At 42.0% G+C, this 23,461-nt stretch overlaps 1 protein-coding gene across 6 annotated transcripts in view; it reads left to right on the forward strand.

Moving 5' to 3' along the window:
• The first annotated feature begins 21,992 nt into the window (after window positions 1-21,992).
• Window positions 21,993-23,461, forward strand: part of LOC117540012 (fibrous sheath CABYR-binding protein-like) — a 28,900-nt gene continuing 27,431 nt past the window's right edge. For all 6 annotated transcript variants that reach the window (XM_034206398.1, XM_034206399.1, XM_034206397.1 and 3 more), the window contains exon 1: window positions 21,993-22,274. In XM_034206398.1, the coding sequence (XP_034062289.1) occupies window positions 22,232-22,274 (43 nt within the window). In that variant the 5' untranslated portion in view covers window positions 21,993-22,231. The remainder of the gene's footprint in view (window positions 22,275-23,461) is intronic.

Below are 23,461 nucleotides of genomic sequence, written 5' to 3' on the forward strand. Positions count from 1 at the left end.
TCAATTTGCGTACACGTAACAGCACCGCACGTTCATGACAGCATGGTAATGATTTGTTATTATGATGGATTTGATATTAACGAGGCGGCAGTTAGCAGCTAGCGACTAGCTAGTAATTATGCTAATGTACACATCAATCGTTATGTACTTATATTACGCTGTAACAGGATCTAGTGATATCCAAGCAACAGAGCTTCATTTAGCATGAAATAATTATTGCACTGTATATATTTGATATATCAGAAGCCAACCTCCGTCGGCGTAGAGAGGAGGTTTACCTGTGCAGTGCTGCTGTGGGGAGGTTTTTTCCCCGGGAAGTCGCGGTGAGACGGAGCGGCTTCGCGTTCGGGCTGCGGCCTGCTTTACACCTGCTGTAGCGGAGGCCTGTATCCACCTGCTCCACCTGTCGTGCTCTACGGTGCCGAGGACGTTTTACCACGGGGATATCGCGGAGAGACCGGAGCGCCTCTACGCCTCGAGCTGGGCCTGCTTCGCCTATCCTGCTGTACTGAGGAGGTTCTGCACCGGGGATATCGCGAAGAGACCGGAGCGCCTCCACGTTTTGGGCCTGCTTGCGCGCCTATCCGGATGCTGTGCTGGTCTGGGAAAATGGCCCATATCGTGATTCTGCTATGCCTGTTAGCTATTTTGGACAATGAGAAGTTCTCTCGTTATCCTGAGAAGTCGACCTGTAAAGGTTCGGATGTGTTACACAGACAATTACTGGTTGCCTTGTCACAGACATTCAGTTCGACAAATGTTTGTCTTTCTCACTTGCCTGCTATGATGGTTCTTCAGGACTGCTTCTTGAGCTCTAATCTCACTTTCGCGGAGTTTGCTGGTGACTCTAGAACAGCTGACAATGTATGTGTGTTGGTTAAGAGGAAAAGGTGCTTGGTATTTGTGTTGTTGTTACTATCAGGAAATGTAAAATCCAGGTCCACCTAGCAGTATTAGTCAAATAGCTACTCCTGCTGATTTTATATCTAGATCTGGGCTAGGTTTAATTCATTTAAATGTGCGTAGTCTGTTACCTAAATTAGATTTTGTCCGTATTTGGGCGAGTTCGACTGATGCTGATGTCATTGTCTTATCAGAAACGTGGATAGATAAATCCATTTTGGCCTCTGACATTTACATAAATGGTTACAGTGTATATCGTACTGACCGGCCTAAAAAAGGTGGTGGCGTTGCCATTTATGTGAAAAATAAGTTTTGTGTAACTAATATGGTTTCCAAATCTGTTAGTAAACAGCTAGAATTTTTAGCCGTGAATATTGAGGTAACAAAGGGTCAACAGGTCATGGTGGTGGGCTGCTACAGGGCCCACTCGGCTGTCAAGGACTCTTTATCGTCATTGACAAAACTGTTATCACAACTTTCCTACAAGGAAATAGTGCTGCTTGGTGATTTTAATGGGGACTGGTTAACTTCTGTGTCAGAGGATTTTAAAAACCTGTGTACCTCTTTGAATTGGACCCAGATTATAGACAGTCCTACTCGCCCAAATATTAAGTCCCCAAATAAATCCTCCTTAATTGATCTAATTTTAACAAATGTTCCACATAAATACTCATCTGTGGGAGTATTTGCTAATGATGTGAGTGACCACTGTGTTGTAGCCACATTTAGGGAGACTAAGGTCCAAAAGGTTAAACCACGTATCATCACAAAGAGAGACAAAAAACACTTTGTGGAGCAGGGTTTTTTTACATGATCTGTTTGATTTTGATTGAGGGTAAAATCAATCTGTGTGCTGATGTAGAAACTGCATGGTCTTATTTTTATCTTGGTTTTATGAAAATTATAGATAGACATGCACCTCTGCGTAAATGTAGAGTGAAGGGACGAAACAATCCCTGGTTTTCTGCTGAGCTGTCCAGTCTACTTCATGAGAGAAATAATGCTTGGGCTAAGGCTAGGAAATCAGGCTCAGAGGTAGAATGGCTACGCTTTAGACAGCTAAGAAATAGCTTCACATCTCAAATAAAAAGTGCTAAATCAAAGTACTATTTGTCAGTTACCACAGAAAACCTGAATAATCCTACGACATTTTGGAAAGCCATAAAATCGATTTCCACTGGTGATATCCCAAATGAGCTACCTCCGTGCCTCACCACAGCATCTGGCTCTATATCAGACAGGGCTACTATGCTAAATTGCTTTAATAAGCATTTTGTGTCTTGTGGCTCTCTGTTTGATTCTGTCACTTACTGTACTTCTGCTTCTGTGAACGCTCCAATCCTTGACTCTGAACAATGTGGTCTGGAAAACCCTTTCAGTTTTACTCCTTTAACTATTGGTATTGTTCATGAAGCATTATCCAAGCTAGATCCTAGGAAACCGGCTGGCCCGGACAACGTAGAATCTTTCTTTTTAAAGTTAGCTGCAGATTTGATTGCTCTTCCTCTTACTTCTCTTTTTAACCTCTCCCTCAGCACAAATGCAATTCCAAAAGTATGGAAGTCAGCTTATGTCTTGCCTTTACTAAAAGGAGGGGAGGCAACTATTTTAAATAACTTTAGGCCAATCTCCAAATTGTCAGTTCTGGCGAAGGTGCTCGAACGCCTAGTGAGTGAACAGGTAAAGGAGTTTTTATGTAAAAATGACATCCTGTCTAAACATCAGTCAGGCTTCAGAAAGCAACATAGCACCATCACTGCCACAATGAAAGTGGTGAATGACATTACTAGTATTTTGGATAATAAGCAGAGTTGTGCAGCTCTGTTTATTGACCTTTCCAAAGCGTTTGATACCGTTGATCATCACATCTTAAAGCAGAGGCTATTCAGTATCGGCATATCCAGGTTTGTGAACTACTTCTCTGAAAGGTCCCAATGTGTTCACTTTGATGGACTGTCTTCTGAGTGGTTAAACATTGCTAATGGTGTTCCTCAAGGTTCTGTTTTAGGTCCACTTTTATTCTCCATATATATCAACAGTTTAGGTGAAAATGTGGATGAAGCTACTTTACATTTTTATGCGGATGATACCGTGATGTACTGTGCAGGTCCCTCCATTAAGGAGGCTGGTGTTAAATTACAGGCTGTTTTTAACATTATTCAGACTCAGCTCTCTGAACTAAAGCTTCTTTTAAATGTTGATAAAACCAAGGTAATGCTATTTTCTAAAGCTAAAAAGACTACAGACACTGCTTTGGATATTGTTACTATGCAAGGACAAGTACTTGAAGTGGTTACCAGTTATAAATACCTAGGTATCTGGCTTGATGATTGTCTTACTTTTAAACTTCATGTCAATAACCTGCTTAAAAAGCTGAGGGTTAGACTAGGTTTCTTTTTCAGAAACAAGTCCTGTTTCTCTTTTGAAGCCAGGAAAAGGCTAGTCACTGTGACCTTTTGACCTGTGCTGGACTATGGTGATTTGATCTATATGAATGCACCTGCCCATTGCCTGGAAAAGTTAGATGCCGCCTATCACAGTGCCCTGAGATTTGTTACTAACTGTAAAGCCCTTACTCATCACTGTATCCTGTATGCCAAGGCAGGTCTGCCTTCACTAACTGTACGGAGGCTCAGTCATTGGTACATGTTCATTTACAAAGCCATGTTGGGTAAACTACCTTTTTATATCTGCTCTCTGATCTCTCGACGAATTGAAAGTACATATTGCCTGAGATCTCATGATGTTGTTTTATTAAATGTGCCAAGTGCTAGGACTGTCTTAGGGAAGAAAGCTTTTAGTTGTGCAGCTCCACTAAATTGGAACAGTCTGCAAACATGTTTAAAACTGAGCACTTTGGTTCCCCTGCATCATTTTAAAACTCAGCTGGGTGACATGCTGTTTGATACTCATGGTACCTGTCTCTGTAAATAGAGTTTGTAAACTGTACCCTGTACATTATGTTGTATGTCATCCTTATTGTTGTTCTGTTGTTTTTATGTTACATGTGTAACTAATGTCCTGCAGGTCACCCTTGAAAAAGAGATCTTTTGATCTCAAGGGGCTTCACCTGGTTAAATAAAGGCTACAAACAAACATATATATACACAGTGCAATACGAAGCTACAGGGACGTTAATAACGTCGGTAATATTAACTTTATTTAATAAAACATTTACGGTACAAGATTTAATCATACAGCCCATGTAGTATAATAATGAATTACAGCAAACATGTGCAATATATCCATTATTACAGCTCCGTAGGATGGCAGTAAGGCGATATGGGTCCGTTCTTATTGTGTATCCATGGGTAAAGAGAAACGCAACTCACATTGGTTTCTCATACAGCATCTCTGTAAACTACGTGTATTCACTGAATTTCACTCTCTGCCTTTAACGGCTCGTTGTAGCTCCAATAGCTCCAGCCCCCACCCTCCCTGTGAGCACAGTGTGCCCTGATTGGTCGGGACCATGCTGAACACGTAACCATACTTGCCAACACTCCCGATTTCATTGCCCTCTCCCGGTTTCCTCCCCGGGTCATATTTCTCCCGCATTTCTCCCGATTTCTGACTAAATCAGATTTACTCAGGACTGTTTCCACTCTGACTTTAATACAGCTACATCATTGTTTGGTTTCCATGGTAGCGCATCTCTTTAGTAGCACGCCCAACTGAAAGTCTGAGAGGGTGAGGAAGACAGTCACAGCAAACAGCAACTCCACCCTCTTCACTCCTTTCCTGTAAAATACAGGTCCAGCCCACATATGCTCCATCAAGGATGGTGCTACAGGCCGCAAGGCATTGCACTTACAACTACAATAACAAGCACGTTAATGTTAATCTAACCGGTGGTTTTGGAAATGCTCCCAATTTCTGAGGTCTCAAGGTTGGCAAGTATGCACGTAACATGAACGTGCCGGGCGGCGCGGCCCCGTGGGTTAGATGCGTGTTCATAATGCAGAGGGAAATAACTCTCAGAATAACGTTATTAGCACATTTTTACAACTTGAGGAACGAATGTTTTTAATATGGGCTATACAAGTGTTCATACTGGGTAGTTTATTTAGTTTAAAAAAAATTGTAAGTCAATGGGAAAAAGTGTTTCCGGGCCTGGCAACCAAACGGAAGTGTAGTACCGCCGTTTGGCCACCACGAATATTTTCATCTGAGTCCGGCGCACTTCCTGGGGGCTTGCTTGACACTAACACCACACAATGTTTCTTCCGGGTATACGGCTTAACGTTATGCTGTACCCGGAACCGAATGGACCAATCCGTGGAGCCGTTACGTTAAGCCCCCGCTGATTGGTCCAAATGTACCAATCCACGGACTTCCTCACACGCACACACTCAGTGCAGGCAGCTCTGTTGACTTCTCCTCCCTGTGCAGGCTGATATCTGACAGTTCTGTAGACCCATTCTCACAGCGTTTATCAACCTTTTTCTTACTCAAGCCACACTTATTGTTTTTACTTCGCCTGTGACTTTGTGTGTGCTCAGGATGAGTTTGGCTTTGTATCGCTAAACAAGGAAACCACACCTCCACGGAGCTCAGCGCGATTCACAATGTCCCGACCAATCAGAGCACACTGTGTTCACAGGGAGGGTGGGGGCTGGAGCTATTGGAGCTACAACGAGCCGTTAAAGGCAGAGAGTGAAATTCAGTGAATACACGTAGTTTACAGAGATGCTGTATGAGAAACCAATGTGAGTTTGGAACATTGAACAATATAAATCTATTCTAGTAGACCTCAACAATGGAATTATGATCAGTGGAAATGGCCATGACATGGGACCTTTAAAGGAACCCATGTGTTGTTCAGTATTGTAGATACTGCTTCCATCCTCTGTCCAACTGTGCAATACTACTGGGTTTACATTACACCACCTACAAACATACACCACTCACAAAAGAGTGCTGAACAGAGAAGTGTAGTGCTGGTGATGTGACAGGAACAGCAGGTGGTGATGAAAGATTAGTCTGAATAAATCATCCAGGCAGTGGCGGCTCCAATTTTTAGAGTGCCAGCCTGCAACTCCTGTGTGTTTGAACAGCTTGCTGAGTGAGTGCACACCCACCGTTAATCATTAGACACAGTGCTGACCTGTGTACACTTATTGGTTTTAAGTGACATGCATTGTCTTTTAACAAGAATAAATAATGAACAGATTTATTTCCCTGGCATACAGCCTGAGAGGCGGCCTCCTGCACTGCTTCACCTCTGTTCCGCTCTCACTTGTAGACCCTCTGAGAGTGAAACCCTCGTACAGGTTCTGGACTCTCAGATACTTCACATGGAGATGGAAAATAAAAGATGTGTAAACCACAATTTCACATAATATCACATGTGCAACGGCAGTATGTGCATGTGTGATGAAGTCCCATGGAGAGATGTTGTCTGTGAAGACATGATTTAGTTATCTCTAACAGACTGGAGGGATTTGATTTGTAACTCTTATCTATTGATTTGATGCAAACAGACTTGATGAAATCTACAAACCACAGCTTCCTGTTTGCACACAGCTCTCCGTGGGGCACTCACTGATGCACTTTATAAAAGAAGGTTTGCACAAATCACTTGATATAACCACCAAGTCCCATTAATACAGCTCCAAACATGTTTGAGGTTAACAGATGTATGCAGAATACATTAGCATTGGCATAGCAGAAATTCACTTTAAAAGGAAATGCTTTAAGATTTGAAATCAAAGGTTTCAAATCCAAAACAAACAAATAAATCATCTCTCGAGGTTCACATTTCTAAATGTCCTTTCGTCAAAAATAAAAGCTTTTGTTTTTTTGACCGGATAGTTGGAAGATTGGAACCGATCAGATTATAGTCATTACATAGGAATGTGGACATTTATTTATTAATTTAAGTGCCAGTTTCTTTCATATTTATGATATGAAATATCTTATATAATATATAATACTCACACACACACAGTGATGGCTGGAGACCAGGCCATAGTTACACAGTGCGTTGTATGAATCAGGTCAGCGGGGGGCGCCACAGAGCTAAGGGACCACTCAACTCACAAATAAAATCAACACAATTGATATTGGTATTCAGCTGTTTTTGTTCATTTATCCACTGATTTTTCAATTGTGTTAGAAAGGGTGCAGGAGTAACTGTTTTAGACTCTATGTGTACATATGAGCATAAAGTGGTTCCATTACATTACATTCCAAGCATTTAGCTGAGGCATTTATCCAAAGCGACTTACAATAAGTGCAATAATCCACAGAGATTCATACTAAGGACAACAAGAAAAGTGTTGACATATTCACTTCAAATCCCTTAAATTATTATTTGTATTTATTCTCCATTGTGTAAGCGAATCAGGTGGGTCTTAAGTTTGCGACAGAAGATATTTAGACTCTCTATTGTCCTGGTATCAGTGGGAAGCTCGTTCCACCTTTTGGGAGCCAGGATAGCAAACGCTCTGTCTTTGTTGGGGTGTACCTGCTGGTTCCACTTCGCAGTGAGGAAGCAGCAAGCCGATTGGCAGATGCAGAGCAAAGGGTTTAACCACATCTTGGATGTAGGAGGGACCAGATCCCTTCACAGCATGGTAGGCCAGTACCAGTGTCTTGAAGCAGATTCTGGCAGCCACTGGCAGTCAGTGGAGGGAGTGAAGGAGTGGTGTAGTGTGGGAGAACTGGGGGACGTTGAAGATCAGTCTGGCTACAACATTCTGAATTAGCTGAAAGGTCTGATGGCGTTTGCAGGTAGACCAGCCAGGAGGCAGTTCAGTAGTCCAGGCGCGAGAAACCCAGAGCAGGATGGGTTTATGCACTTCCTGTCAAAGCAATGCAAGAATAAAAACATGAAACTGCAGACTTTCACTTGGAAATAGACTGATCTACGCTCATCTGTTGTTGTTGTTGTTGGTAATTACATGCACCAATAAAGGCTAACATAGTAGTCCATTTGCACACACTGTGCTTGAGACAGGGAAGGCCTCTCAAATCATAGGCCCCCACAGGTGTTCTTATCAATATTCATTCAAACATTTGAGTTTAGTTTATTTATTTATTTTCGAGCGTGTAAAACCAAAGAAAATACAAATGAAACAAAAGATGATACAGACATCATACAGTGCTATACAAATGAATACAATAACAAAATGAAATATTTGATTAATAATTGAATAATCTGTAGTATCATTGTCTGATATCAATAAACAACAAAGCTTTAGCAATTACACGTCCGAAAAGGGGTCGGAAGAAGTTTACACTTATTTAATCCGACCTCTTCTCCCTTTTTTTCTTTTTACATCTATATATGTTAACATACAATATCAATGTATACTTTAACCTTGAATAATTTATATAATCATTCATATAATACATACAGGAAAGCTAGGAGAATGGTCTTTATATATTTATATATATATTATATACATATGTACATAAACAAATTCATACAAACACAAATTCATAAATAGAATACAAAACAAGAATATAAACAGTTATGGTTTAGCGATGTCCTCTTGTTATACCTCTTGTTGAATAGTTTGATGTTTGGACATCCCTTTAGCTCCTCACTCACATTGTTCCAGATCTTCACCCCACAAACACAAACACAAACACGTCTCTTTGTTGTGCGCACCCTAACATTAGTGAATATAAATGAACCACGTCAATTATAATTCCCTTGTCTTTCATTGAACAATATCTGAATACTCCCAGGTCATTGAACGTGTTTTGCCTTAAACATGATTTGTGCAATTTGGAATTCAACAAGATCTGACAGTTTAAATCATTTTAGCTCTTAGAATAATGGCTTTGTATGATCCCTATAGCCGACATTTGTAATAAGTCTTATTGCTCTTTTTTATAGAATAAATAGGGATTGTGTTGTAGTTTTATAATTACTGCCCCAAACCTCTGCACAGTAACTTAAATAAGGTAACACCAATGAACAGTAAAGAATGTAGAGGGAATTTTGATCAAGAATCTGTTTTTCCTTGTTTAATATTGCAATACTTCTTGAGACTTTGGAATGAATATGTTGTATGTATGGTTTCCAGCTCAGTTTCTCATCAATTGTGATTCCAAGGAATGTATGTTCTTTAACTCTCAATGAAAATCCCATCTATCTTAATGGATGCTGGTGTATTGCTATTTCCAAATATGATTAATGTTGTTTTATTCAAGTTTAATGATAACTTATTACTGTTTAGCCATAACTTTAGTTTGCATATTTCAGCTGTGATCTCTTCCAATAGGAGCTGTGCATTGTCCCCAGAACAAAAGATATTAGTGTCATCAGCAAACAAAACAAACTTGAGTACTGTCAATACATTGCATATTTCATTAATATACATAATAAATAGTTTCGGCCCCAATACTGACCCCTGGGGGACACCGCATGTAATGTCCAAATATGAAGAACAACACTCTCCCAGCTTCACAAACGGTTGCCTGTTGGTTAAATAACTCCTTACCCATTCCAAAACTACCCCCCTGATTCCATAACGTTCCAGTTTCTTTATTAATATGTCATGATTAATTGTGTCAAATGCTTTTTTTAGGTCAATGAATATTCCAATGGCATGTTTCTTTTGGTCAATTGAGCTAGTAAGCTAGAAGTTTGTGTTTTTCTATGAAATTGTCTGTTATTGAAAAGCTTTTCAAGAATGTTTGAGAATTGTGGTAGAAGTGAGACAGCTCTATAGTTTGTGAAGTGATGTTTGTTCCCAGCTTTGAACAAAGGTATGACTTTTGCTATTTTCATTTTGTTAGGAAATGCACCAGTTTGGAATGATAAGTTACATATGTGTGTGAATGGTTTTGAAATAACATCTATAACCTTTTTTAATACAGTCATGTCAATGTCATCACAATCGGTAGATTTTTTGTTTTTACATTTCGTTACAATATCAACTACTTTCCTTTCATCCACTGCTGTGAGGAACATTGAGAAAGGATTACGTTTTATTAAGTTTTCCAGCTTTTCTTCTGATGTTCCTCTATCAGGGATTTTACCTGCTAATTCAGGTCCAACATTTACAAAGAAATCATTGAAACTGTTGGATACAACATCCATATTTTCCTCTTCCTTATCCTTGTCAATGAAGTATGTGGGATAACTCTTTTTTCTAGACCCATTTTTTACTCAGTATGCTCCATATTCCTTTAATGTTGTTTTTATTTTTGTCAAGTATTTTCCGATAGTATTCACTTTTGCAGGTCCTTATTATAATTGTCAATTTATTTGTATATTTTTTATATCTAATCTCTGTCTCTTTTGTTTTATTTCTCATGAAATCTCTATACAATGCATTTGTCTTTTTACAGGCATTTTGTAAACCCCTTGTGATCCATGGACATTCTGCATATTTCATTTTTCTACTGTATTTGAGAATTGGGCAGTATGTATTATATAATGATAAAAACATTCTCAGGAATTGATCATATGTCAATATTGTGTTATTTGTATGAATCATCCCATCTTTGTGCCAGTAAAGCATTTTTTAAAGCGCTCATTGCTTCCTCTGATCTAACTCGTCTGTATTGAGTAGCATTGTCCGGCATGTTGTTACTGTAGTTTCTGTCATCAACTGCAAATACTGGTAGGTGGTCACTTATATCATTTATCAAGAGTCCACTTACTGTATTGTTTTCTATGTCATTTGTGAATATATTGTCTGTGAGAGTAGCACAGTGCGATGTGATTCTGCTGTGTCTAGTCATTTTTGGATATAAACTCATACTGTACATTGTGTTGATAAATTATTCTGTCATGCTGTGATTATTTGGATTTAGAAGGTCAATATTGAAGTCACCACAAATGAAAACTGTTTTATGAATCACTTTTGAGAATATTTCCTCCATCCAGTCCTTGAAAATCTCAATACTAGAGCCGGGTGCTCTATACATACAACTGATGATTACATTTTTCCTTTTTTCTTTGCAGATTTCAATTGTGATACATTCCAATACATTATCAATCACTGTTGACATATAATTCATCACCTTAAATTGTGAAGTATTGTCCACATACAAGGCTACTCCTCCTCCACCCTTGATTTGTCTATGTATGTATCTGAGTTCATAGCCTCCAGCTCAAAGTCTATGCCTTTGTCCTCCGTGATCCAACTTTCAGATATGGCAATGATGCTAAATGTTTGTTGAAACTGATTTAAATATTCCTTGATGAGGTTAAAGTTAGCATACATGCTTCTGCTGTTGAAGTGAATAATAGAGAGCTTGCCCTCTGATGATATGCTCTGGTTGTACTGTTGATGATAGAAGAGAAGAAATTATTGTCCGGGTCTATTTCATAATCCAGATCTTTTGTTTTATAGTCAGTGTATTCACATGTTTTTAGCAACAGTTGGTCTTGATCCTTGATCATCTGAGACATATTAATATTTTCCCCTATTGAAGATGGTTGCCTCCATTCAGTGTGAGTCATGGTTGTGTGTAAGTGCTTGTTACCTTATGTGTGGTCCAGAACATGAAGATTATTGGTATTCATCCAGATCCTCCATGTTTCTGATGACCAGTAGGGAGACCAGGGACAGTTGCAACACTTTTTGGGTTTTTCCCCAATAAGTAAAAAACCATTTACAATAGGATAGCCATTTTGCTATATTATACATTATCAATATGTCAGCTACTGAAACAATGTATTTATGATGTTTTTATGAAATAAGTACAGGTTGGAAAATGTATTTTTTTTTAAAAACTCAACTGTTACAACTGTCCTTGTGTACAGGGACAGTTGTAGCACATGCCAGGCACGGTTGTAACATGTTAATAACGGTTACCTTTTTTCACACTACATGACAAAAAATAGGGGAAAGCTGTCAAATTAGATAACAAGATTTTAATGGGGTTTCACACATCCTCCATCAAACAATGAACAATGAACAGAACTTAAAACAGAACACCAGAATGAATCAGATTCACAGTTGTGGCAGGTGTAAAAGGCACTTCCATGTGCAGTCCTTGTGTGCCCAGGCTTTACAGGAGCAACACTGCAGCCAGATCTCCTTGGACCTGGAGTAGCTCTCCAGGCACACAATGCAGTATTGGGCCTCATCTTCATCAGATGAGTCCTGCATCTTCTGCTTCTTGTTGGGGGTTTTTTGTTGCAGAAATTGATTTTTTTCTTTGCTTTAGACTTCTTTGCGTTAGATCTTTTTTTCTCAGCCTCGAGTAGATTTTTCATAGGAGTGTCTGTGAGGACAGCGGTTTCTCCCCTTTGTGGTCTGCTTCCTTGGTCCAGCTTTTGGATGTGGACGGATGGACATGGGTGAGAAAGGCGTTGCAGAGGATGATGTCCCAGGCTCCACACATGGCCTGACAGGGGAGGAGGCTGCGAGTAGAGGAAAGGAGGCTGTGAGTGGAGGAAAGGAGGCTGTGAGTGGAGGAGAGGAGGCTGTGAGTGGAGGAGAGGAGGCTGCAAGTGGAGGAGAGGAGGCTGCGAGTGGAGGAGAGGAGGCTGCGAGTGGAGGAGAGGAGGCTGCGAGTAGAGGAAAGGAGGCTGTGAGTGGAGGAAAGGAGGCTGTGAGTGGAGGAGAGGAGGCTGCAAGTGGAGGAGAGGAGGCTGCGAGTGGAGGAGAGGAGGCTGCGAGTGGAGGAGAGGAGGCTGCAAGTGGAGGAGAGGAGGCTGCGAGTGGAGGAAAGGAGGCTGTGAGTGGAGGAAAGGAGGCTGTGAGTGGAGGAGAGGAGGCTGCAAGTGGAGGAGAGGAGGCTGCGAGTGGAGGAGAGGAGGCTGTGAGTGGAGGAGAGGATGCCACAGTTGGTGTTGGAGCTGCACTGGTAGAAGGCTCTGGTGGTGGGCGGTCTGTGACTTGGGATGGCATAAAGTCGATGTCACTGAAAATATCTCTATTAAAAGGCCAAATTCCAGTGCACGAAAACCCTGCCTGGATATTTGATGGCGTTGCAGCATGAGGAAGGGCACTCTTCACAATGCCCGGCAGATCGTAAATGGTCATTGTGGATCCTGGATGAGTCTTCATCCAGTTGTCACAGCGGCTGTTGATGTGCTTCTTCAGTGGCCCGTATACAGTGCGATCTAAGGGCTGTGTTTGTGAGAACAGTGGGGAGGAAAAGAGAGGAGGATGATCCCATGGCTCCTGCAAAAATCAATCCCCTCCACAGAAAGGTGGGAGGAATGATTGTCCAGAACCAGCAGCACTTTTGACTCCTGTGAGCTCTTGGTATGGCTCTGGAAGTGCTTGAGGAAGACCAAAAAGTCTTCCTCTTGCATCCACCCAGACCCATTTGCTGTGCCAATACAGCCAGGAGGGCCATTGCTGGTGAAGAAGGGCTGAAACTTCTTCCGGGGGAATATCATCATTGGAGGGATGGAATTCCCCAATGCATTTACAGCACATGCAAGTGTGATGAGAGTGCCCCGCTCTGCAGATGTCACACTGCCGACTTGTTTGGTCCCTTTTCTGGCCACAATCTTCCCAGGGTTTTGGACAGTTGTGACTCCGGTTTCGTCCATATTCCAAATGTCCTGTGTGACAAAACCATGCTTCGTCAGGACAGCAGACAGGTTGTCAAAAAACTTGTTGACATTTGTTCGGTTGAAGCTTGTAGCCCGTGAGAGACTGGTAGCCTGAGGTCTGCGTATGGAGAGGGTCGGGTGCCGCTTCAAAAACGTTGTGAGCCAGTCAGCTCCGGCCATCTCTTTCTCTGCCCAGGTTTGAGGGAAGTTGCATTCGTAGTTCTTTGCCAATTCATAGGCAAACTTCCGCACCTAAAATGAATATACATTGGAAAATATTTCACTTGTCTGTTCACTAGGCCTCAACATATTTGATCACTTACTTTTCTTTTGTTCAGTATAGATAGCCTATTATTCTACCTTAATGATGTGGACCTACCTCCTTTGAGCTGACACCATAATACAAATCAGCTGCCTCCATCAGGTAGTCTCTCAAAAGCATCTCCTGCTCTGTTGAGAACACCTTCTTTGGTGTCCAGTAGCCTACTCTTGGGGGTGTTTGTGATCCCTGACTCTCCAACCTCAGCCTCCTCTTATGGAACCGGTACAGGGTGACATGGCATATATCCAGGGACTTTGCCACTTCCCTGAAGGATTTGCCCTTCTGCACTTCATTTGAGGCCCTCTGCAGCAGAGCAAGTGGCACTCCCCTGCCTGTCTTCCTCTTTCTGACATTTGGCATACTGTAAACACACACACACACACACACACACACACACACACACACTTTAGGCCTACTGTACAGTATTATATTCTGTTTATTTTTACAGGGACAATGCACACCAACCAACAATACAACTATGCTTGAATGAACAATTGATCATTCAAGCAAATGAGCCATCATTGTAAATGTGCCATGTTACAACCGTCCCGTTACAACCGTCCCAGGACCACCAGTCTTGCTTCCACCCCCTGTGAACCTGCCTGGTTGCTAGCTTGACCCATATTTAGCTAGTTATATTTGTAGCTTACAAAACAGTGATTCTAATAATACTAGTTTGGATTCCTAGACATTTGAACTCAAGACAGTATCCAAAAAATACATCATATCATTGTAGTTAATATTTTACCTCAGAAACACACTTTTGCTGATAACTTACGCGAGAAATTCAAACGTGGCTCCTTTTTTTCTCAACGATCTTACCATCTACTGTAACTGCGCATGTGCAGAGTGAGTTTCATCACTCTAGCTTGTTTGTGATTGGAGATATTGAAGGTGTTACAACCAACCCGTGTTACAACTGTCCCTGGTCTCCCCCCAGAGCCCTAGAGAGATAGCTCTGACCAGTACTTTGGCCTCCTCAGGTGTTCCGTTTAGCTTTATAATTTTTTTTGCAGTTTGTTGTCCAGGTGTTCTGAATTTTCTTCTGTTTTTTCATGAAGCGAGCCTTTCTGGCTATGTCGCCGTTGTACTTGGTCAGATGCTCGTTGATGTAGACATCTGATCCTTTCAGCTTCCTTCCTTGTTTGAGTAAGGCCGTTTTGTGTTTCCTGTTCACAAACCTGATGAGAATAGCCGATTTGTTGCCAGCGTTACTCCTTGGTGTAGAGGAAACTTCTGTGTAGCTATGCAGTGGGAGTCACCGACTCAGGAAGGAGACACGGGAAGAGCAGTAGCTTTGATGTCAAACACATGATGGTTTATTTGGAGTTAACGGCCGGAGGATTCACATCACAAGTCCAAGAGTCAGAGGTTCTGACTTCACGGTAGAGTTGCCACGTCAATTCTGGAGAGCCTCTCTCTTGCCAGCCCATCTAACTGGTTTCGCAGAGAGTAAACAACATATTTGAGGAGATAGCCTAAACAGTGTGGGAACACAGAGCTACTTGCCTCGGACACTTATGACCTCGAAGATTTTACCTTGGAGTCCACAAATACAGAGAAGGAAGTGTCCCAGTGTACCCACAACACAGACCATCTGTATCCCAGTATTGACCGGTCACAGAATGGGAACAATAACATTATTGGCTAAGCCGCCTGTGTCCTTAAAGAAGGTAAACAGACATCGAGGTTTGTCCTGTATGTTACTAATTGGCGTCTTATGATAATTATTTCCACAACACTTGGCAGAGGGTGGCATGCCTCGATGTTCTCACAGTCCAGTTCGATCCCCTTGGACTGGAGGAAAGCAGCCACCTGTTGCTCCGTGGAGCTGACATCAAGCTCCCCGGGCTCACCCCTGTTGTTAACGTTCACAGCACGAGCGTATGACCGGGGTTTTATGTTGAGCCCGGTAACGATAACATTGTTCATCCTGGTATATTGCTCAAGGTCCTCCACTCTGCTCTCCTCTTGTCCTTCTCAGCATTCTGGATCCGCAGATCCTTAACCTCTTTTACAAGGTCCAAAATGTTTTTCTGCTGCAACCTGACAGCAGAAATGTCCTCCGCCAGGAAGTCGAGCGACTTTTTAATGTCCTCGACCTCCTCCGCAGCGATGGTTTTCTTTGGACCCATGAAGTACTTTGATAGAATCCAGCGATTAAGATGTGATATTGTATGATACGCATGCACAACAGTAAGTTGTCAATAGTCGCAAAAACTTCGTTCTGCACGCTGTTGCTCCTGCTGCCCCTCCTCCTCCAGGGGACCACTGCTGCGGACATTGAAATGTCTTAACAAAAATAATGTTGAATCTTTGGTTGTTTATAAATTATTTGGCTTGCAATTCCAGCATTATCTGCTTTTGTTAAAGCTCACCTATTATGCTATTTGAACAATATATTATAGGGCCATATCCATAAAAAACATATTGTGTTTTGCTCAAAATACCAATCAGATCACCCATTGTAGCATGCCTCATACCCCTCTATTTCAGCCCTGTTACTAAAGTGCTGATTCTGGATCTGGCCCTTTAAATGTAACCGAGCTGCTGCTGGCCACGCCCCCTTGGAGCTGCTGCTGGACACGCCCCGTTGTAGCGCAAGCAGTGAGCTGATGGGAATTACGGCTCTTTGAAGGGAGCCGGATCTTATGGCTTCGTTCCTTTCCGAGAGCCGGCTTTTTTTTAAGGGGGCGGGGCTAATATGTTTATCTGCGAAATAATCATCAGGATAATGATTGCCTGTATCGCCAGAAATCTACTTTTACTCACAGAAAATGTATAACTTGCTACATCTCTCAGGCAGCCAAACTACTGCTCAAGCAGCATGCGTTATGCCATCATCTATGGCTAATGTGCATTCAGGAAAGCAAGTTCCTTTTAAAGGCGAGTGGATTTATGGCAGGCAGAGAACCAACGATAAAAAGAACGGCTCTCACCAAGTAGGACTCGGTTCCCTTCGGTCATACCAAAGAGCCGTTCAAATGAATGAGATCGTTCCCGAACGTCACATCACTAGTGAGCTCTGTGAAGAGAAGGCTGTCTACCAGCAGAAACTCAGCTAAACGCTGCCATGACTAAACGCCATATTATGTTCCAAACCACATCAAGCATTATTTTTGAAACAGTATGGAGCTCAAATTCTTTCTCTCTTGAAGGTTTACCACAAGGACAGTACCTTTTATATCCTGCTTCTTTACACACACTCTCTCCAGTACAGTGTTAGCTCTGAGTGTTAGCGATGCTTGCTAATAGGGATGCACCGAATATTCGGCCACCGAAAATTATTGGCCGAAAATGGTTAAAAAGGCCCTTTCGGCTTTCGGCCGAAAGGGTTTTAGCACCGAAAAAATATCACCGAATGTCAGAATAGGCTTACGTTGGTAACCTAACGTGTTGTTGTGATGACGTAATAAAGACGCGGCGACCATGCTCGCGGCTGGCTCACAGGGGGGGGGGGACATTGACCTTTGTCATCGAGATTGCCCTGAGCCTTTAACAAATCGTATTAATAATCTGATGACAGACTGTAAACAGAATAGCTGAAATTTTAACAAACTAAATAACTCAGTTACCTCTAATCATTAACCCATGTTTGTATCATGTAGTTAACTCCGTGTGTTGCTGCTAGCATACATAACACCTGACGTGGAAACGTTACTCGTGGATGGGGCTACAGAGCTGCTAGAAAGACGGTCGAACCCGGTGCATTCCTCCGTCTGCATGCGGTGCACTTTTGCTAAATGTTTAGACAAATTGCTCGTGCTTACATGCTAAACTCTTATTGCACTTATGGTAACAAATATTCTCCACATCGAGACGGGTAAAGTTTAACCACACCTCGGAGCGCGTTCTCTCCGCCATCTCCGCAGTGTGCTCCGCTGCATGTAGCAGCTGCGTGTGTGTAAACTGCCCCGCCCCCTCGCACACAGACGGGGGAGAGAGATCTCGTCTGATCGAAAATACATCATAGACGAATTTGTTGTCTTTGCATATTAGAAACGAGTTGGCGACACTAAGACTGCGATATAATGTTTTTTAGCAATAATACATGACATATATAAATGTACTGTATGCATTCAAAAGTGCTGAATAAATGTTTTATGGACCCATAATAGTGATTATTATTTAAGTTAAGTTTTGCCATAATCATGTCTATTTCCATAATCAGGTAGCTGAACAACATTGGTAAAAAATGTATACATTATATATATATATTTCTATTAATCATTTTCGGCCTTTCGGCATTCGGTTTTCGGCCAACTGTTTCCTATTTTCGGTATCGGTTTCGGCCAAGAATTTCCCATTCGGTGCACCCCTACTTGCTAATGTAAACACAGACCATAATACTTCCAGAACACATCGCCAGAGGTGGGAGAAGTACTCAGATCTTCTACTTGAGTAAAAAGTACCAACAAAAAAAGAGTGTAGGAATACTCTGTTAAAAGTAAAAGTCCTGCATTGAAAATGTTACTCAAGTTAAAGTACAAAAAGTATGAGCATCAAAATATAGTTAAAGGTCCCATGTCATGCTTTTCCGGTTATTACCCGTCCCCTTGTGTGTTATGAAGGTTTTTCTGCATGTAAACCGTCTGCAGAGTCACAAACCCTCCAAGTACATCCTGTAGCGAGTAAAACTCTAACACAGAGAAGACCTGTCTGTGCTGCCCCAGAACGCCTCGTTGGACATTTCTCTTTTTCCATTTGTTTCTTTGTTTCCCGGAACCAAAATGGACCAATCCGCGGAGCTCCTCACACACCAGAGGCCTGTACTACGAAGCTGGATTTTCGCTTAGCGGGCTAACTTCAGGGAAAACTCTGGGTTTCCGGTCCTACGACGGTGGTTCTCGTTTTAGCGGGCTAGATCTCCATGGTAACTTATGCTGTGCGACTAACCTGCCCCGGAGCAGGTTAGGTTGCAGCCTAAGAGATCAACTCAGTGAAAGCACCGCCTGCTGATTGGTCAGCTGACTGTGTGAACGTGAAAAAGAATCACCTCCCATCTTCAGAGCAATCTGACTATTATAACATTAGCGCCGTTAAGAAAGCTTAATTAAATATCTGCCACAACACAAGTAACCGGATCAAAGTAACATTAGCCTACAGTCCGCGGCACTGAGAGTGCAGACGTCGATGTGTCCCATTATCATTCATATCACATCATATCACATCATAATGTATCATATATCTCCTTATCTGAGTCAGCTGAGCCGTATCTGGCCGTGCAACACTCACAGTGTCACATACTGTATGCAGAAGTATTATTTTAAGCAACACATTAAGTTGAGGAAACACTCGAGACAAATGTAATTAAAGTCAGATCGTGTCTTAGACGGGGCCGTGATATCATAAACCTGTTAATGTACGCATTCAAACACTTGTTCTGTTCCCAGCTGTATTCACCTTGCAGGTGCAGCTCTGTGGCTTTGATCCTGGATCAAGTGTTTAAGTCATGGATGTTTAAAGTTTAACGTCTTCATATTTGACTAGCTCCAACAAGCCGTGTAGGACAGAGAGTGAATACACATACTTTAAAGAGATTCTGTATGACTAGAAAGAGAAACCAATGTGAGTTTGGAACATTGCACAATTTAAATCTATTCTAGTAGACCTCAACAATGGAATTATGATCAGTAGAAATGGCCATGACATGGGACCTTTAAAGTATCAAAAGTAAAAGTAGTCATTATGCAGATTGGTCCATTTCAGAATAATATATTTGATATGTTTTATAATGATTGATCATGAAAGTGTTCTCAAAGCTGGTAAAGGTGCAGCTAGTTTGTGTCAGGATTTGAGTTTTGTGTGTTAAGTTTTGGTTTTATTTTGCTGTTCTGTGTTCCCTGTCGCATGTTTTCCTCCTTGTGTCTTGTCTGATACTTCTTCCTGTGTTTGCCTTCCTGTCGTTAGTTTCCCTGGTGTGTCTGATTGTCTCATTGTGTTCACCTGTTGCCCTTGTGTTTCTCCCTCCTTTACCCAGCTGTTTCTTGTCCCGTGATTACCCCTCTCTGTATTTAGTCTTGTCTTTCCCTGTGTTCCCCTGTCGGTTCATTGTTTGTCTTCCCTTCACGTCACGCTCCATGTTTGTCCTTGAAGTTTTTGATCCTGGATTCTTTACTCGTGCTCCCCTGTTTTGGTAATGTTAAGTTTGTCTCTTGTTTTCTTTTGTCATCGGCTTTTTTTTGTAAAATAAAGCTCGCTTTTTGTTAATACCGCATTTGGGTCCTACCTTTTCCACGCACCGTAACAGTTTGAATGACTTTGTATACTGCAGGGTAGCTTTTGAATTTACTCCAGGTGGAACTGAAGTCTAATTTAAGAGTTGGTTATACTTCACATCATTAATCCTAATATGCAAAGTAACTAAGTGTATAAAATACATGTAGAGGAGTAAAAGTAATGTACCTCTGAATTGTAGTGGGGTAGACGTATGGTATAAAGTGGGGTAGACGTATGGTATAAAGTGGGGTAGACGTATGGTATAAAGTGGGGTAGACGTATGGTATAAAGTGGGGTAGACGTATGGTATAAAGTGGGGTAGACGTATGGTATAAAGTAACATTAAATAACTCAAGTAAAGTCAAAGTAACTCAAAATGTTACTTAAAGGTGGGGTATGTAATTTTGGAGAAACCAGCTCGAGTGCGCTAGAATTTTTAAAGTACACAACCCGGAGAAAATCGACCTCTTCCTTCAGACTTCCTTACAGAGAGAGCCCCTCCTCCAACACACACGAACGCGCACATGACCAATGAGGGCGCGAGATAAGTTTGTGCACAGATGGAAGGCTGACAGGCAGGTAGGCCATCCAGTTACTTTAGCCGGGCCGGCTCAGATGATTGGTCGTGCTTTTTACAGCGCCACGGCTTCCACAGATTCAATTATTTATTGTATTTATTGTCAAAGCATTTAATGTATTCATTGCTATCGGGATGTTAAGAGCATTCCATGGAATATAACAAAAAGTTTCTGAAGTGAATTACCTACCCTACCTTTAAGTACAGTACTTGAGTCAATGTACTTAGTTACTTCCCACCTCTGCACGTCGTGCATTGTTTCTGAAACAGCACATAACTTGACATAATGTTCTTTCTTCGGTGTTTACCGCTAAAACAGTGCCATATGTATTTTATATATATATAACATCTTTACTCTAAGTCCCCCTCGTAGACATCCTGCTGAATACACAGACACACAGCTGAGGACGGGGACTCAGCTAGCGACTGTATATGGGGACGATAGGTTGGGACAGAACGTTGCCAGGAGTTCAGTGTGAAGCCAGCCCACATTTTAGTAATGTCGTCATGACCGCAGCAAATCTGGATACCCCCTGGGCAGGGAGTCTGCTGACCATATGTGAGATAACAAAATGGTCAGAGCTCTGTATTCTCCAACATATCACACATCAACTGAAGCCATCCAAATGACTGGAAGACAACCAGCTTTGGAAAACTTAACCATGCTTACAGAAAAAGAAGAAATCGTGTCCCAATCGAAGAAAATGACCGTACTTTAAGAAAAAAAATCAGGTTAAAGCAGATTATAGTTGACATTCAGAAATTAATTCCTTTATTCGTCCCACAGAGGGAGAAATGTTCTTTGTTATGGCAGTATAGACAGACAAATAATGAAAATAACACACCAATAGGCCTATATAAAAAGCCATGTTGAAAATAAAATAATAATAAACAAATAAAAAATCTTTATTGCTGGAAATATCTTTTGAGAGAGTAGGAAAAGCAAAGGAGTAAGTAATAAAGTGAATGACGGCAGATTTGAATGTTGCTGCCCCTGGGGCCAGTTGAATGTGCTCAGACCCATGAAGACAACGCAGCCGCCGGTAATGTTATCAGCAACCACGGGAAGCCTAAATGTGTGCAGTGATTTGGATATGTTGAAGTTTGCAGGCAACTGTTTCACCATATGTCTTTTTTAGTATATAAATCAAATGGAAAGTTATCTTATAGTAGTTTACAGTATAGTATTTTTCATTACAACATCCCAAAGACAATTTGAACTTCGCCTAACTTAAACCATAGCCTATAGTACTACAGCAAGCCAATATTAAAATGAGTTTGACGATAGGAGGGTTATTGCCCTGTCAAACTATCTTTAATGTTACGTTGTGACATGTTTGTGCGTGGATTCTGATGTTTAAATAAACATTAGTGTGGAGAGAGAAAGGGTCTTCCATTTTGCCACGTTCCAGAGGAGTGGGAGGGGGGCAGAGATAAGACCCATGGGTCGGAAGTAGATGGGCGGGACTTGGCCTCTCTATCCACACGATTGAATAAGTGCGACGCCTCTTCACATCGACTGGTTCAATAATTCTCCTGCTCCGCCCATTTGTGTTGATCGGGTCTTTCATTGGTTTAGAGAGCTATCAGTCCCGAGGTTGACGGGTGGCGCTGGGTTTTATGAGGCAGGAGATTTTTTTGTATTTCTTTTCACTGCTAGAAGTAGAGCCTCCGGCCGCTGTTGTGCTCTCCCTCAGACGTCTATCTGCCCTACGAACTGATATCCGCCATGGCTGCTAAGAAAAACGCTAAAGTGAACGCGAAGCCCAAAGGTAAGTTGCTTTTGTTCTTCGCGCAGGGTACTGGTGGGAAGATGCTGCAGCCGCCCGCTCTCACTGCAGGCCTCTGAAGTGAATCTGTTAGCAAGCTGTTCTTTCATTCAGGGCCCTGGTCCTGCTAGCTAGCTTCGTCTACCTTTAGGAACTGTTAACGACGTGCTAGCTGCTCCGTGCGAGTGAAACGGTTTAACGGGAACGTCACTTAAGCTGGGTTTATGGAGCACGTAAACACTGTGTCTCTAAGCTTCCTGTTATTAATGCGTCCACGTATTAATGCGTCCACAAATTAACGTGACATTAACCGTACAGGGCTGCCTACGTCACAGATTAGAGTTTACCAACGTTAGCTCTGCCTACATCTTTCAAACTGAGTTCTGTATTAGCAAGACAAGCTAGGAGGGTCCCGCCTCCCTACTGAGCACTCTGGCTCTGTGAGGAGCAGCTAGGTCTGCTGCAGCCTGCCGGGAGAGTGGGCCACACTGCCAGGCTGACACCGGGACGTTAGGCCCCTCAGCTCCAGCAGTGGGACCAGTTGAGCCAGCATTGCGAGTCTGTGTGTCCCCCCGGGCACCACGCCCCCAGTGTAGGACGAGTCACTCTTCTATATGCTCACGTGTCAGTATGAGAGGCTTCGGTGGTGTAGCATATACGTCGGTGGTGTAACATATACGTGGCTCTTTGGGGTCCCCATTGTACCCCCGTATATGCACTCTTTCTGTTCTGCTGTTCTTGGGCAGAATATTGTACACCGTTCCAAATACAGTGAATCTTTAATGACCTTGCACGTATCTTAAATCCATAACAGACTCGTCATGTCGCAGTTTATTCCCATTATAGTTTCCCTTTTAAACACAGGCTGCAGACATATTGTGTAAAAGCTCCTTAGGAGGGGTTCCATTTTTGCATTCTTATTGTACTTACCGTGCTGATGTACTGTGTGTGTGTAGATGAGTTCATACTTAATACAAGAGGCTAGTATGGCCAACTTGGTACACTATGTCCTGTAGCCACACAGGACTTTAAGGTCCTCCTATACTACAATACTGACTATCCGGATACTACAGCAGTACTATGCAAAGCACAAATAAAATATTAAAAAGTTAGTTATATTATTATATAACAAATCATGGTTTGTGAAAACATTTGGCTGCATGTGTTGACGACGTGCAGCGCGCTACACA

Source organism: Gymnodraco acuticeps, unplaced genomic scaffold (genome assembly GCF_902827175.1).
Source record: "Gymnodraco acuticeps unplaced genomic scaffold, fGymAcu1.1, whole genome shotgun sequence".
NCBI classification, from domain to species: Eukaryota; Metazoa; Chordata; class Actinopteri; order Perciformes; family Bathydraconidae; genus Gymnodraco; species Gymnodraco acuticeps.